General features: G+C 42.4%; 1 protein-coding gene across 1 annotated transcript in view; it reads left to right on the top strand.

Annotated features, from left to right (window-relative positions):
- Nucleotides 1-13454, top strand: part of GLB1L3 (galactosidase, beta 1-like 3) — a 26683-nt gene extending 13229 nt beyond the window's left edge. The window contains exons 6-19 of the mRNA XM_012729496.1: nucleotides 917-1009; nucleotides 2576-2657; nucleotides 3586-3650; nucleotides 4905-4989; nucleotides 6169-6306; nucleotides 6864-6944; nucleotides 7564-7670; nucleotides 8471-8611; nucleotides 8936-9007; nucleotides 9455-9533; nucleotides 10521-10608; nucleotides 10749-10860; nucleotides 12978-13094; nucleotides 13234-13454. Coding sequence (XP_012584950.1) covers nucleotides 917-1009; nucleotides 2576-2657; nucleotides 3586-3650; nucleotides 4905-4989; nucleotides 6169-6306; nucleotides 6864-6944; nucleotides 7564-7670; nucleotides 8471-8611; nucleotides 8936-9007; nucleotides 9455-9533; nucleotides 10521-10608; nucleotides 10749-10860; nucleotides 12978-13094; nucleotides 13234-13314 — 1341 coding nt within the window. The 3' untranslated portion in view covers nucleotides 13315-13454. The remainder of the gene's footprint in view (nucleotides 1-916; nucleotides 1010-2575; nucleotides 2658-3585; nucleotides 3651-4904; nucleotides 4990-6168; nucleotides 6307-6863; nucleotides 6945-7563; nucleotides 7671-8470; nucleotides 8612-8935; nucleotides 9008-9454; nucleotides 9534-10520; nucleotides 10609-10748; nucleotides 10861-12977; nucleotides 13095-13233) is intronic.
- Nucleotides 13455-17372: the final 3918 nt, after the last annotated feature.

Raw genomic sequence — 17372 nt, 5'->3', positions numbered from 1 at the left:
TTAATGGCTTAAAAGCATCCCATAATGTGAATTTATCATAATTCATCTAACCACTAATTTGGGAAACATCTACCTCGCTCTAAAATCAGCACTGTCTCTGGGGGCAGTGGAAACATGTGGAGTGACCAGACATTCCCTGTCCAGGGCTCACTTCAACCTCAGTGATGTGGGTGGCCTCAAGAAGCAGAGCCTACCTGAGCATGGAAGGGGAAATTAAACATTGGAAAGTGTTATAATTTCAGCAAACTAGATCAATGTTGATGGTGTAGGTGGCACAATGGGAAACAAGCTTTATGCGGCAGCTTGAGGGGTGGGGTAAAGAGAGGAAACAGAATCTGAACGTGAGACAACTGGTCTCAAGGCGAGTGAGCAGGAGACTGGAGCTGGGGGGCGAGCAGTCCATGCTGGCACGCCCACCCTCCCTCACTTCCCTCCACTTCTCTAATGTGAGGGCTCTGAGTGCATTCCATGATGACAGAATCCATCAGTTTGGAAGGAAAGGTGGAAAGCACACTAGGGAGAGGGAACAGTGCAGAGAGCCAGCCTGGGCAGGTGGAGGGAGGCTGGGCTTCTGCCCGTGACTTAGTGGCATTACCCTGAGAAAGGAGGAAGGAGTGGCATCACCTACACACGTGTTGGGTGGATGTGGAAGAGCTTGCAGGTTTGAGATGTTGTGTGTAATTAGCTATTTTGTATGAAAAATAGAGGGAAACCGGGAGAGTTACTTACATCCAATGACTAGGGCAGGTGGGATTTCGATGGGAGCCTAGCGCCGTGGGGTGACTGTAGCAGCTTCAAGGTGATAGATCACCCAAGTGTCAAGGGACAAGTTGGGTTGAAGTGTCCCAAGCCAAACCCAGAGACTCCTGGCTGCTGCTGGGGCGGCCGCCTCACTTCTCCCTTCCTCTTGTCTCAGTACCACAGGGGCGGCCCCATCATTGCCGTGCAGGTAGAGAACGAGTATGGTTCTTTTGGAAAGGATAAAAGGTACATGCCTTATCTTCAAAAGGTAAGAAACACTTGGGTTCCGCTCACACATGCGTCCTTTCTCGATCTGTCTCTTTTCAGCATTTCCGCTGCTTGGGCAATTCCTTTAGGCCCTGTGGGCTGTGAACTTATGAGACTGAGTTCAGTTTTTCTGTGAATCTATGGTCAAGGCAATCAGGCTGTCACTTGAATAACTTTATGATGAGATAAAGCAGACTGTTAAAGATGCTCACTTGCTCTGCTGATCTCTGTGCCCACAGTTCTCATTCCAGCAGGGGAGAATCCCCAGCCATAGTGAAGAGATCATCAACTTAGAGATGACAGCCATCAGCTTGCAGCTTTCTGAACTGGAGTAATAAACACGTTTCTTCTGTTGCTCTTGCTCGTCTACCTGGCCTGGGGGTGCAGATCCGCAGGCCTGGCGGTGCCCCTTCTGCGGGTTGCCCCCCATGCCCCTGGCTTACCACACGCAGGAAGTTAATACATGGAAGCCTGGGCCTCCTTCCAGGTGGCCAAGCAGGAGCCAGGGGTCCCATGTTAGCTCTGTCCACAGCGACCATCTGGAAGGGGGCCAGGGCTCCTGATATGTGGCTGTCGCTTCTGCATCCGGACGAGGCCTGTGAGCTTTCTGCTGACCCTCCTCAGAGGCAGACAGCAGTCTCATTCAGCTGGCATTACGTTTTCATTGTTATTTATTTATTTTCATTATTTTTTATTTTATTTTTAACATTTATTTGTTTATTTATTTATTTTTACACCTTTCTTCATTTTGTGCATTTTTTTCATTGAGACTGTAATCTCTTTGGACGTCCCACCGCCAGTTCACCCATGTGCCATCATTACAGTCCCGTGTGCTCTTCTGCCCAAGTTTTGACCCTATTTCCTTCTCCACCCCTGTAGAATGTCTCTGTTTATGTCTCTGTTGTTAGTGTTTTTCTTTCTGGCTTATATGACTAAGTATGATCCCTCCCAGCTCCATCCATGTTGCTGCAAAAGGCATGAGTTTATCAGTTTTAATCGCTAAGTAATATTCCCTTGGGTATATGTACCACATCTTGTTTTCATGATTTTTAGAATGTGCCATGTCTGCCCCTCTCCCAGGGCCAGCTATCCCTCGGTGACCATGTAGACACATAGGACTCTGGCCCTCCATCTGCTCTCTGTGCCCTTCCTGAAGCCTTTTCAGGCATCCTTTGACAGTGCCAAGAGGGCCTTGTGTTTTGTGAACTTCACCTCTGATATTCCTTAGCACCCACAGACTCGGCCGCTTCCTTCAAGCACAGTCATTTCTCTTCTGCATGTTGCTTCCCAAGGCACAGCTCAGCCTTGCATTTTTCCTCTCATGGCTGTGAGCATGGGATGTCGGATTTCAGAACCTGCACTCAGTTGCTTTGGTGGTGACCTCTGGGAGAAACACCAGGCCCAGACAGATGGCGACCCCCAATGTGCTGAGCTGCAGGGTCCAAACTGAAACATTTCTCTACAGCCCCTGTACTGTGCAGCCAAGCCCAGTGGTATTTACTTGCCAATTTCCTTCTTTTCATGGGAGGAAGGAAAGTGGGCTCATTTCATTCAGTTTTCTCAACAGGCCCTGCTGAAGAGAGGAATTGTAGAGATGCTCTTGACCTCGGACAATGAGAAAGAACTGCGAAAAGGCTCCATCAAAGGAGGTACTGATTTAGATTTGTTGTCAGAGAGAATGGAGGCTGTCAGCCAGCCAGTGTAAATCTTGAACACATTTCAGGAGGAACAGCTTGTGTCTGGAATCCCCCTCTTCCATGATATTGAAGTGGACCCTGGAAACTTGATATTTTTGCAGATGAAGACTTGAGGTCAAAGTGAAAGGCTCACATCCAACTCAAGGGCTTTCCCTTGCCCCTCTTGTCTTCAAACACAGTAGTCATGCACTCTGTCTGCAGGACAACTTCCCAACTTTCCTTATTTTTCTGCAGCTAAGAAGGTTAAGACGAAGCATCAGTCAAGATTTGGGTCTTCCTGCCCAGATCAAGAACCACACGAAGAAGCCAAGGAGGGAAGCATTAGGAAACCAGCCTAGGCCAAGGCTCTGTCCAGGGCTGTCATTAGTCTGAGATTCAGTGTGTGTCTAGGTGGGTTCTAGACAAGCCAGTAGCAGAACAGTCCAGAACAGAATCTTGAGATGTTGACAGTGACAGAAAATCGGGGGTATGAGCACTCAGATGCTTTCAGGTTGTCCTCAGCTCAAGTTCCACTGCTTCCATGTTGCGCTGTTCTTGCCTCCTTTCTGTGGATCTTCCCCTCTTTTTCATGGCACAAAAAATGTACTGAAATTTGGGTTGGAAACTGACATTAAATTGTGGACCTAATAAGTTGGTCTATTCCGCTTTTCTGCACAAAATATGGTCTAATATCCACTGTCCTTACATCATGTTGTCCAAGTATCCAATGATGTGAGGACAGACCTAAGAGCATTTTGTGCACTGAAAAGTGGGATACACATGGATTCTTGCTGTCCTTACCTCTTGGCAAGCTCTCCTGTGTGTGCAGGTGTGGGCCTCCATCCCTCTTGGCAGCGTGGGCACACAGAACCTCACGGGGCACGTCTCCCTGTCTCTGCAGTGCTGGCCACCATCAATATGAAGACGTTGCATGAGAATGTGTTCAAGCAGCTTCATAAGCTGCAGGTAAGAACATTTTAGAGCTGAAGCGTCTTTGTACCTCTCTTGCCATCACCCCTTCTGCTTCCTCTGCCCCTGTTGCCTGGGTAGCTGGCCTGGCAAGCGTGGGGACAGGAGGCTTGACAGGAAGACTACAGCTCCTCCCTGGGCTTCAGCTGGGGTCCCAGGTTTGGGAAGTTTTTGCATTTTGGGCAAGGGGAGTGGGGAAGAGAGCATGCTTCTCTCACCTATTAGTGCAGTACTTCATGGTGGTAACCTGAGAAGAGTGAGAGGTCTTTGCCAGGAAAATCAGAGGGAGAGGACATTCTCACCTCTGTGAGGACAGAGCTCAGAATTGGGCTACATGTGCTGAGGGAGGACTCACTGGCTGTTAGCCAGGTTGTGCAGACTATGGTGAGTGACTCAGCAGCAGGAATTCATTTTAGCTAGATTGAGCAGCTCCTGATTTCCTTGGTCACCCACCAAAAGTTATTGGCCCTGCTTCAGATAGTGTGTCCTTCCTCCACAGAACTGGGAGAGCTCTTCCAGGTGGAGCATGATTGAGCTTTCCTTTGCTTAACACGCTTTCCTGAGTTTCTCCTGTGCCTGGATAACACCCAAATCCGTGCTGTGGCCTACACCGCCAGGTGTGGCCGGGGTCATAGTCTCACTCCCAACCTTAGCCCCACTGCTCTTCCCCTCAGGCCAGAGGCCTTCTTCTGTGCCTCAGGCTGGCCCTCTGTAGGTCCTGCGTATACTTTCTCCAGCCTCACCTCAGCCTCACTCCCTCCTGTGCACCTTTTAATACAAGAGCTTCTGAACCTTATTTCCTTTTCTCACTATTTTCACAATTCCACAACCTAGTGTCCACAAACTAGTAGTTCAGCTCACACCTGGATTTGAGTGGTGCCAGTGCCACCTCTGGGCCTCAATTTCTACTTGAGGAATTGCCATCAGATCCTTGTGTATACACAGCAGACTCTTGCAACACCAGCCTCACCTACTACAAGGTTGGAATTACTGGTGGCGCTATCCAGGGGTGACAGGGAGGGACATAAGGTTGGAAGGAGTCGGGAGGACTTGGTTATTTAGGAGGAGTGGAGAAATGAACGCTGTGGATGATGGCGGCATTATGATGAGTAGGGGCGAGGGAGGGAAGTGCTTAACTGGACGAAGCAAAAAGCATGAGCTCCTCGAATATTATCTGTTGTATTCAGTTCTTCTGATTTTTTTTCTCTTCTCTTTTTTTTGGACTGAATATTTGATATGGTTTGCTTCTAGCCAAATAAGCCCATTTTGATTATGGAATACTGGGTTGGCTGGTTCGACACTTGGGGCTCTGAACACGCTGGTACAAGTGCTGAGGGTAAGTGTTTTGTAGTGTTTGATCCCAAACAGAGATGATGCTAAGTCATGGGTTATTCATACATTTCTCATTTCAACCAACCTCAGTTATTCATTCAACTCTATTAGTTATAACTTGGCCAGGAGAAAGGGTGTACTGGTGAATAAAAATTAGATTATTTCCCCTACCCTCAGGGAGCTTGTAATGTAGTGGAGTTGCCAGATTGTTAAGGAATAGAGCCATCAGAATGTAGTGTCACATCTGACAAGTGCCTAGAAGCAAGCAAACAGGTGTGGTGATAGAAAAGTCTGGGGCAGAGCTACTGAGGCTGGAAGCCTGTCATAGAGAGGGTTGCTGAAAAGGTAACATCTATGAAAGAGGAGATGCATTTGTTAGAAACGGTAACCCTAGAAAATGCAAGGCCACTTCTCTTACCTCCAGTAAGAGGTAGTAATTCTCCAGGGATCACATGCAATGATGGTTGAGAACGTAGGTCCTGTAGCCAAGGAGACAAGGACTCCACTCCCAGCTTTGCAGCATTAACTAACTGCAGGACCCAAGACAGTCTCCTCGACATCTGAGTCTCAGTATCTTATGGAAATATGGCTATTATGTAGCCAATCTCATGGGGCTGTCATGAAAAATAAATATGGCAATGCATACAAGTCACTCAAGTGTAGTGCTTGGCAGAGCTTAATAAAAGGATTTGATGCTAAAGATATTTGGCTGCTACACAAATAAGTTCACTTGTAACTGATGAAAAGAAAACCGTTGAAAATTATCATGTAACTGAGAAAGCTTGATTTGGGGTGATAATAAACAAGCCACCACTAACAACCAAGTTTTCTCATTCTTGTGCATCAGGCATTAGGTTATGCTTCTTAATATCTTCTCTCATTAATCCTAGGATGTATTAAGTTTGGAGCCAAGTTATGTTCATATTCTGGGAAGGAATATATTTTTAAAGGTTCTAGATATTGACAAATATTCCTACAGTAGTCCCCTAAGAGTTTCCTAGAGTAGTTGTGGTCAATTCTATCCATTTTCTAGTTAGAATCTTAATGGAAGTTGAAAGACAAATTATTGAAAAGCAATTTAGTTGATAATGGGGGTTGGGTTGGAAATGATAAAATTCCAGGGAGACTTCTGTCTTCTTTTAACTTTTTCCTTTTTATATGTTCTCATCTTCCTCCTCTACAGATGTGGAAAACACTGTGTCTGAGTTTATCAAGTTAGAGATCTCCTTCAATGCGTATATGTTCCATGGTGGAACCAACTTCGGGTTCATAAATGGGGCCACAAATTTGGGGACATACAAAAGTGTTACCACTAGCTATGGCAAGTGCTCACTGATATGGTCACCTCTGGCACCTTCTAGGTGGTGCTGCAACTTTGCAGAGGAACCTCTGACATCACTGGATGCTTGAACTATAATCTGTGCTGAGCAGTGAGAATTTTCCTTTCTTCTGTGATGGGGTTCATATGCCAACCGCAGGCTATTGCTGCAGGAGACAGGAGTGCCTGTGACCCAGAGCCCTGCTTCACTCATCCTGTGTACCAACTCTTTGAAACTTCTAAGACAGAGAGGCTGTAAATGGGACTGCTCAATGGGCACCAGTGGGCACAGTTGGGGACTCCAGACTGAGAAAGGAAAAGAGTATCCATTAGAATGTGAACAGAAGTTTGGGCCCATTGCTATGGCAGCCTCCAGTGCCCAGGAGAGGTGTGGGGATTGTTCCTAGAGTGGACACCCCAGCGTGGGAGGGACTGGGGCTGGGGAAGATGTGCCTTCTTCTGCTTCTCTCTGAGGCCTGCCCCATCTCATGCCAGAAGAGCTAATTAGGGGCATGTTGTGAATGATTGTGGATTGGTGACAATCTCCTGGTGTCTTGCAGACTATGACGCAGTGCTGACAGAGGCCGGGGATTATACTGAAAAGTATTTCAAGCTTCGAAAACTCTTTGGATCTAGCTTAGGTACTCAGGAACCACTTCAATTTGTGGGATGGTCTTAAGAAGTTGAAGGACAAGGAAAGGGAAGGATTTCATCATGGGCAGAAACATGCTTCCCTACTTAAAACTATGTGATATTGCATGTTTTATTGTCCTTTATTGACCTTAGTTTGTTTCTTCACTGGCACGTGAAGACAAAGGTTGCCTCCTATAATGATTGTGAAGATTAAGTTACTATTTGAAAAGCTCATATTATAAAGTATGACATATTATCCTCATATACAATAGCAAAAGTCATCCCATTTATTTGAATAAATTTACTAACCATCTATTATGCTCTAGAAAGTGGGTAACCACTGGCACTGCCACAAAGTGTAAAGTATTGGTTCCCCAAGGGCCCCAGTCTATGGCCAGCATTGCTCTGGCAGGCCTTTTCAGTATAATCCCCGGCCTCTGTCAGAGGCCACTATTTGTGTATACAAATGACCCCAATTTAGTTGCTGCTGCTTATTATTGCTTGGGGAAGTCTATCCATCAAGTAGGACAGGACCCATGTCTCTGTAGACACCGGATATGGAGGAGGGGGAGACTTGGGGTGGTGGCTTGGGATGTTACTTCACACCTATGGCCCTTTTCATTACAGGAACCCCCATGCCCCCCTTACCGCGATCTACTGTCAAGGCTGAGTATCCTGTTGTGAAACCGTTCCTCTACTTGCCACTGTGGGATGTCCTTCAGTACCTAAGTGCAGTGAGTACTGGCTGGACACTGGGATAGGCGGGTGGCCCTAAGAGAGACGGAGAGAAGACTTAGGCCAAGGGGTTGAGATCCCTTGGAGGCCTTTTTACTGGGAAATGTGAAAGCTAATTTACACTTGTCCAAGTGTGACAAAAGAACTTGGGGAGAGGAATCACAAGTACATTCCTTCTGGTGGAATGTGAAGGGGGTTTAATTTGAAAACCGATGGAGGTGGAGGAGAAGCAGAGTATTAGAGGATCTCCTTTGCTAGTTCAGATGAACTCATTTGGTGAATGTTATGCATGGGACCACATGATCCAGATGGGACAGGTTGGGTGAGGAGGAACCCACGTAACAGTTTATGACTCCTCCCACCATCAACTAACTCCCACCATCAAATAACTAAACTCTATAGCTTTTGTTACAGAGTTGAAGAGAGGTGAAAATTGTTGAAAAATGTTAACTCTTCAATTCATATTGGTGTTTACTTCTATAAATATTTTAAATAAAAAGTAGTGACTGTCACATTGTAGATGCTAAATAATAGTTGGCTTAGTGGACAATACTCACCTTCAATTATGTTAAAATACAGCTGACCTACTGTGTTCTTTGTCATGGTTCGCTCTATCATGTCCCTTGATACCCTAATTTTCCTGACCAATTGAGATAAACAGCACAAAACATCATCACATAGCATCTGTCTTAGTATTTCTCATCCTAAGGACTCTTGGGGAAAGTGACATGGGTCTTAGGCCGAAGGATCCTGACTTCTTGCCACCCTGGTTCCTGTTTCTGCCATGTTTTGCTCACAGCCAGTGATATCGAGTACACCAGTGAATATGGAGAATCTCCCAATAAACAATGGAAATGGTCAGTCCTATGGATTCATACTTTATGAGACTCCCATCTGTGTTGGAGGTCTGCTCCATGCAGAGGTTCACGATATAGCACAGGTAGGAGTCAGCAGGCTGTCAATGGAGGTAAGTAGAACATTCAGCCTAACTCTTGAAGAGGCTATTCATTGGTTAACTTTACTATTTGTCATTTTTACCAACTATTATGCGACAGGCATTGGGCATTGGGAGTTTAAAGTCAAACCAAAGAGATCTGCTTTATGCTTTACTACAACTTAAGTTAATTGTGGCTTCCCAGTCTGTGTCCAGCCATTGGTGAGGTCCAAAGCTGGTCTCTTATAATGACCCCATCTCTAAACCTTAGTTTTTCATCTCCTTTCCTTCAGGTGGGCCTATTGTTCAACACCAGCTCTTATTTTACAGGTGTTTGTGAATGAAACATTGATAGGAAGTATGGATGATACTATAAAGAAATTGTACATTCCGGAAATCAAGGTATGTAGTTCAAGAGACCTTAGAAATGCAAACACAGCTTGAGCTACAAAACTACTTTGCTGTTATTCCTCACTTAGGCTTCCAATGGGGAGTGTTTAGGGGTGTAGGCATGGCTCATCAGCCATACCTGGATACACAGGAGCCACAGAACCCATGCTTTAGTGTGAATGAATGGAAGTTCTTCACTAGCCCCTGAATCAATCATCAGACTCTGATCAGGTCTTTGATCCAAGACACACCTGAGTCCCTCTGCCTTGCTTGAGGCAGACCAGCAGAAGAAAAGGAATACTGAGCATGGAAATGCACTCAAAGAGGCCTTCTGAGGAGGGAGCGCTATAGGGCTCTGGAGCTTCCTCTTCTCCCATCTGGGATTTGAAGAGAAGAATGGTTCCAGAGTAAAAGGCCCTTGAGGCCATGTAGTTCTACAAGCTGGTCTATGTCTTACAGGAATGTCAACTTCTAAGGATCCTAGTGGAGAACCAAGGACGGGTCAATTTTTCATGGCAAATACAACAAGAACGGAAAGGTGAGCTTTAAGTGTGAGATACTGGCTGTAATCCCTCTGTATGATTACCTGGACCCTATCATTGGGGCTGTGATGGTATTCAGGGACATAATGAGCCCCCCAGCAGAGGACAACCTAGGCCCTAGGTTTGCAAAGATGCCAACGCCTTCCCTTTTCCTAACCCTGCCTTCTCTCGTTCTCTAGGGTAGGAAAGTGCAGCAGTTATGTAGGGTGCTGGCCTGTCCTGGAGTTCCGTTGGGAATTTCAGAGAAAATTCTAACACTAAGTGGGTAACTCTTGGTGGCATGCAAGCATACAACATGAACCCCTCCATGATAGTTGATCAAATGATTGCCCCGCCTGGTTGAGCCTTGTCACAGGTGTAGACAGTCTGCATTTCTTTGTCCAAGATCCCAGAGACAATTTTCAGGCCCTGTTAATATTCTTTTTAAAAAATTAATTTATTTATACATACAGAACTGGGGAGCAGACTAAAGGTGCAGGGGTGATGAGAGGATTCTTCAGAGACAGAGTGGGGAGCAGAATAGGCAGATAGATGAAGTACACTGCTGAGGGGAGCAGAGAGGTCTGCTGTGCCAATGTGAGTCACCTCTGGGCCTGGGGATTGAACTCGTACTGAAACAACTGTGGCTAGCTTCACAGTGCTGCACTTTAACTGGTTGTACCACCAGGGAGGGCCCCTTTTTCATATTCTTACATTTTTTTTTTTAAGATTCATTTATTTATGCATACAGAACTGGGATACAGGCCAGAGGCGCAGGAGGGTGAGAGGATTCACCAGAGACAGAATGGGGAGCAGAACAGGCTGACTGATGAAGTTTACTGCTTTGGGGAACAGTGGGTGGGTCAGGAGAGGTCTGCCGTGCTCTGTGGATCACCTCTGGGGCAGAGATCAAACTCATGCTGAAGTGGCTTTAGCTTCTTAGTGCTGTGCTTTAACCTGCTGTGCCACCAGGGAGGGCCCATATTCTTACTTTTACCTCTCAGGTTTAATTGGATCTGTTGCCATCAATAACGTTCTTCTGAAGGATTTCGCTATCTATTCTCTGGAAATGAAAAAGAACTTCTTTAAGAGGTATGTTCCAGATTTTAGGGCTTCTAGTCTGATACATCCAGTGAAACAAACTCCTAGTCCCTGGATAGGAGCCCAGTGCTGGAACTGGAGCCGGGAAACGGTTTGCATTCTCCTCCCTCAAGGACTGGCCCTTCTTCCAGGCTCCGCTCTGCTGCCTGGAGGCCTGTCCAACAACACTATGTGGGCCCTGCTTTCTACCTTGGAACCTTGAAGACTGGTTCTTCTCCCATGGACACCTTCCTGAGTCTACCAGTAAGTGAGCCACCCACTTACACCCAATCACCTGTTCTTTTTTTTTTTTTTTTTTAACATGTAATAGTTTATTTTTACATCATTTTGTGCATTTTTCCATCTCATTTGCAACCCCCTTGGGATTCCCATCACCAAATCACCCATGTGCCAACACCATAGTCCACTGCATTTCCCTCCCCCCCCCACCCCACCTGTTCTTTTTTTAAAGAATCTTCAAGCGAAGCCATAGTGTTTCTGGCAGGAATAATTCCCTTTCTATTCTTCACTTCCAACTAAGCTGTTCAACATTTCTAATCTCCCTACTTCAGCTGCTGTTAAAAACAATACATCAAGTGTAAAATTCATTAATACATCAATGGAAAAATTAATGAAGTGGAGAAAGCCAATACTGATGTTATGCTCTTCAAGGCCACTGCTGTTCCAATTCCTCTCTACTCCTTAGAACCAAGCATTGCCAACAGCTTGTGTGGTTTCATTTCTAATTCTGCCTAAAAACATCCACACTTTCTTTTAATACTGGTGGGATTATATCATAATATAAATAAATTACATTCCGCACCTTGCCTTTGGGGGACAATTTTTATCTAGTATATTTTTTATGGATAAACACACATAGCATAAATACACAAAATATGAACTTAAAGATCAGTAAATTATCACAAAATGAAAACAATAAAATTATCATTGGTATAAAAATATGCTATCAGCACCCCTTCCAATCATTGCCTCCTTGACCCCTCAAATTGGAGACAATCCAATTTTTGTCTCCTTGCCCCCCAAAGGTAACCACTGTCTTGATCTAATATTCTAGTGCTTTAGCTCTTTTGAATTACTGTGAATTGAATTTTACATCCCTTCTCCTTTTTCTATATGGCTTCTTTTGTTCAGCATTGTGAAATTCAATAATTTCCTTGTGATGTTTAGTGATTTGTTTTCACTGTGTACAAAATTCCATTTTATAAATATGTCAGACTTGATTAATCATGCTATTGTTGATAGGCACTTGTCTTTTCTTCTAGTTTGGGGCTATTATAACCACACATTTTTTGTGTGTTTATATTCATGACTGAATGAGATACTTTTGTCATACTTTGGGACAAAGGTTGAATACTCATAAATGATTTGGAAAGTACAGTTTGACTAAAATTGGTATGATTTCTTTAGTGTATGATGCATTACATTAGTGAAACATCTGAACCATTTTTTTTTTGTGGGAAAGCTTCTAATTGTGAATTAGATTCCTTTAAGATTAAATGCACTGTTTGTATTACCCTTTTTCTTTAAAAGCTAGAAAGCTAGTTTTGATAAAACATTTTTCTGGGAGTTTTTCCATTTAATGTAATTTTCAAATGCGTTGCATTTACATTATTTCTTCTGTATGTCTACATCATCTGTAGTAACACTTTCTTGATACGTAGCACCTAAAACATTACCAATTTATTACTCTTTCAAAGGATGAATGTTTTTGACTGTGACTCTTACTATATTATTCATTTCTTTTATGTTTCATTTCCACCATTATCTTTATTATTTTGTTTATTCTACTTTCTATCTTAAAGTTATCTGCTTTCTCTTTATAAATTCTTTAGATGGGTCCTTAGAGATTTTGCCTCTTACTTTTTATTTAAGCTTTGATTTGGCTGTACAGTGAGCTCTGGTTGGCTTCTCAGCCATGTCTTCCTGTATAAACAGGTCTGGCTAGTGAAGAAACTGTGTCTGCCTGTCTCTCTATTTTCTGTCCTGAGTTGGTGGTTTTGTAATTCTTTATTGTATTGTAAGTAGAGTTTAAAATATTATGTAGCTTTTATAGCTGATGTCAGCAGTAATGTTAATTCTATTACTCAGCACTTATTTCTGGAAGCAAAAGACCTGCTTAAAAAAAAAAAGTAACAAGACAGGAACAACAGTAGCATTAGCAGGCAGCATTGATTCACAATCTCCTCTGTCATCCCTAGTCTAGGTAGCAGAGAGAAACTCCTAGAAGAGATTCCACTCTAACTCACCATCACACTCAGTGTCATCAGGCATCTCAGCCTCTTACTCACTGCCCAGGTGTCTTAGATTTTACTTTGCTGGTGTGAATCTGTTTCCATTTCTCAATCCTCCATCCCTTCCAGGGCTGGAAATTGGGGTCTGTGTTCATCAATGGAAATCACCTTGGGCGATACTGGAATATTGGACCTCAGGAATCACTGTACCTCCCTGGTGTTTGGCTTCATCCAGAAGACAATGAGGTGAGCCGGTACCTGCCTTCATGTCTCAAAAACATTCAGCTCTGCTCTCACCCCTAAAATGAAAATGCCGTGTCATTCTCATCCTATATTGTACAGACTAACCCTTTCTTACTGTAAGCCTTTTTTATTTTCTTCCTAGATCATCCTGTTTGAAGAAATGATGAGTGGTTCAGACATCCACACCACTCCCAAACCCAAGCGTTTTAAAACTATTCCTTAATATAAAACTATTCCTTAATACATTTCTCATATTGTTGTAGCTCATCTACAAACAGTTTCTCCAGAGGAAGATTTATGCCAAGAATATAAAACATAGGGTTGCATGCAATGGTAAATATATGAAATTAACCTAATAAAACAATAAGAATCAATGTGTATTATTGCATATCCATATAATGGCTATTTTTAGACTTGATAAGGTCTTCAAAATCTTTAATGACTGACTTATCTAGTTAAATGCTTAATCCTTAGTAAGTTCTTAATCTCTGATCAAATGTGCCTTTAGACAAATACAAATAAAATAAAAACAAATTTTATTTCTGTCTCTCTACTCTCAATTGGGAGGAAGGGAAGGGTTTCTAATATGAGAGAGATTATACTTTATGTATGGTGATTGGCAACTCCGTGTGTGTTGGGAGGGATTGAGAGAGAGAGAGATGGAAAGTGTCAAGGGTAGTGAACAATGTCTTCAGGAATTTCCCTGCAGCCTAGTGTCTCCAAGATAACAAGATTATAAATGTGTAGTACATTTCAGATGCACTATATACATCATTCAAAAACTTACCAACCACCATGCCACATCACATACCCATTTTAAAGATGGAAAAGTCATGACTCAAAAAGGTGCTTGACTGCAAGTCTCTTTGCTTTGTACCTCTTTTTTTTTTTGTAATTCTTCTTTTATTATTGCACCTCAGTTTCATACATATTTCAGTCTTTTCCAAGGATGAACATATCCACACTATCCAGAAGATAGTGCTTAGAGAAAAATATCAAGAAAAATAACAATAAAAATGAAACAAAAATAGACTTTTCAGACAAAGTCCCAGGGAGGATATCATCCACAAACTAAAGGGAATTCTGAAACAGCCTTTCTCAACCAGGATACTATAAGAGGATTAAATCTCACAGCTATCAATTTCATATTGTATCATTCCAGATGCGTATGAGGGCAGTCAATTCATTACAAACCATTGACCCCTTAGCTCAGTACTGTTTAAGTCTCTCAGGGAAACCCATTTGATAAGATAATCTAAAGGAGGTACTGCCAACAGAAAGAAAACTACTCCAGAGGGAACACACTAGATTCAAGAATAAACATAGGTGGAAAAAGAAAGTTGGCAAATATGTGAATACATGTGAACATTAGTTCAACAAAGTAGTGTTAATGTCTAATTTGAGTGTAAAATAAGGACAACATATAAAATGATGAAAAATGTCAAAATGAAATGGATGTAATAGCATAAAAAGTAATTTAAGATTTCTGTAATGTTTAGTTATTGATTATATGTTGGCTTATAAGCATGTCAGTAAATTTAGCTTAACTGTTATAAAAGAATGTATACAATGTAGTAAAGCAAACTGGGTAATAGAAAAATTGAAAAACACAAACTAATAAAAGGTAAAATGATAAAGATAGAGAAAGGTAGACTATAAAGTAGTAATAAGAAAATAAGTGATAATAAAAATAAGTGTGAGTGGAAAGCATATATTTAGATAGAAATCAATCAGTAAATTTCTTAAAGGAACTTAACCTTTCAATTAAGTCAAAATTTGCTAGACACAATAAAATTTCTAAGTATGAGTGGGTTTTTTTTTTAAGGTTTTATTTATTTATGCATACAGAACTTGGGTAAAGCCAGAGGTGCAGGATTCCGTGAGAGAATTCACCAGAGACAGAGTGGGGAGCAGAACAGGCAGATGGAGTGACACAAGCTATGTCACTTCTGTCAACTGACAAATTCCGAATGGAAGGGAAAGCTTTGAAAAATAGAATTTCCATTGCTATCTTATGTCACGACCTCCCTTTTTTGTATGATCATAATATTAAAAATATTCTGAGCAACCATCAGTTTGCAACTGGATTGCCTTAGCTTCATAAATTGGCTAACTGGCCAGAGTCAAGGTACAAGTTAAGGCCGAGCTGTCCCAGGGCAGGAAATTCCTGTCTCCAGAGACAAAAGGCAAGCTCCAGGAGAGATAAGACCCCCCAAGTCATCAAGGCTCCTGGGAAGCTTCCTTGGTCTTTTGAAACAAAAGGCAGACCTTTGATAAAACTCCCAGGGCATAAGGATTCATGGACAATTTCCTAACATTATCGACACAGGTTTTGCTTAATGCATGACTATGTGACTTCCTCTTAATTTACCCTTTCCTTAAACAATCCCTAACTACTCTCTGCTAGTCTTTATTTACCTTTTCCTAAAACAAACACTAACTACTCTCTGCTAGCCTTAAGTTAGCCATTAGCTTCTCTTTTAGACAATCACTGATGACTCTGCTAACACAATCTGTTCCTTCCCTAAGACCCCTAACAATCCTTTGCTAACAACTCATCCTTTCCCAGACCTCTTATCCTTTGAGTCACAGTTAAACATCTGTCTACATGAAGGTTATCACAAATGTGTATAGTCTAGTATGCCATAAAGTGTCAGGAAGAAGATGCATTTTCCCGCTCTTCTTTGAGAACTTTTATGGTGATTTTGCATTAACTTACCCTATGTATTATTGTAATTAACTACTTGCTACACAAGTAGTATAAATAAAGACCTGCTAAAAAGATGGGCAGGAAAGACTTGCACCCAACTCCGACCCCCATGTCTTCCTCGCTCCTGCTCCCCCTTCCCCTTTTTAGAATCTCTGTAAGCCAATGCCAATCCCACCTAAAAAGGGTCTGCCCTTCCCTCCTCCCCCCTCCAACAGCTTGTTGAAGTTGGTCACCAACAATGGACAATGGATGAAGTGTACTGCTGAGGGGAGCAGGGGCGTAGGTTAGGAAAGGCCTGCTGTGCCATGTGGATCACCTCCAGGGCTGGGGATCAAACTGCACTGAGGTGGCCACAGCCAGCTTCACAGTACTGTGCCCCAACATGTTGTGCCACCAGGGAGGGCCTTGTTGGAAGAGCACAATATGATTGTCAAAAGATACAAAACCTACCATGAAATTCTTACTAAAAATTTATAATTCTGCAGTTTTTGTATATTATATTAACAAGGTTATGTGCCATCTATATCCACCTCTGTTTTATAACATGGTCATCACCCACCCCCCAAAAAACCTCTATATCCATCATCAGTCATTCCTCATGACTCTCTCTCCCCAACCCCAGCAACCACAAATCTAATTTTATTTCTATGGATTTATATATTCTGAATATTTCATATGTGGATCTTTGTGACTGGCATCTTTCTAATTCATCTATGTGGTAGAATGTGTCAGTACTTTTGACGGCTGGATAATATTTGACTATATTACCATAGCTCATTTAGTTTAACCTTTGAGTTATTTATACATTTGGCACTGTGAATAATTTTACTATGATGCAGAATTTTTTGTGTGGATTAGTATGACTTTAGCAGACACCATTAGGAAACAGAAAACAGAAGTTTGCTATTTTTGTAAGACCTGAAAAGTATACAGAACACCTGGGCAACAGTGAGTTTGCAGGCAGAAAAGGAAAGAAAGTACAGGAGACCGGAGTCTGGTTTTTACTGGAATCAAGAGTGGGACGTCTATTGTTTCATAGACTCAATCTTTTCTGGTGAATCTAAAACATAAAAGGAGGAACTTAAAGTGAAGAGAGATAAAAGAAAGGAAAAGACAAGTAAGTTCTAACTGCCCAGTTTTCTAAATCAAGCAGGAGCCTCAGTAGGGAGGCAGCGTTGCCTTATCTCGCTGTGTAATGCATTTATTTCAGCTAGCCATCTTCCAGGTGGGGGCTGCTTTGATGTGGATGCCTTGGAAATCAAAGCTTGAGTTAGGCACTTGCATGACCGGAAAGAGGAGGGAACTGTGGGAGTGTATGATACACACATCAGAGCAAATATGCTCATACATCTATTGCTATTTTCTATAAACATGGAATTAACACTTCCTTTGCTGAAGTTTTATAGAGTATTTAAAAAATATATATATATATTAGTTCCTATTAAACCTTTTTTATAATCTTGAATAAAGTAAAGGAACAGAGAGTTTCAAAATATCTTCTATGTCATGCAACTTGTTTTTAGTTGACAAGTATTTTCCTTGGTCTGAAATTACCTTTTAAATACAAAGCT

The sequence above is a fragment of the Condylura cristata genome, unplaced genomic scaffold (assembly GCF_000260355.1).
Source record: "Condylura cristata isolate star-nosed mole 26May11 unplaced genomic scaffold, ConCri1.0 scaffold00025, whole genome shotgun sequence".
In the NCBI taxonomy this organism is placed as follows: domain Eukaryota; kingdom Metazoa; phylum Chordata; class Mammalia; order Eulipotyphla; family Talpidae; genus Condylura; species Condylura cristata.
Note: the sequence above shows the minus strand (reverse complement) of the source record. Positions and strands in the feature narration are given on the sequence as shown.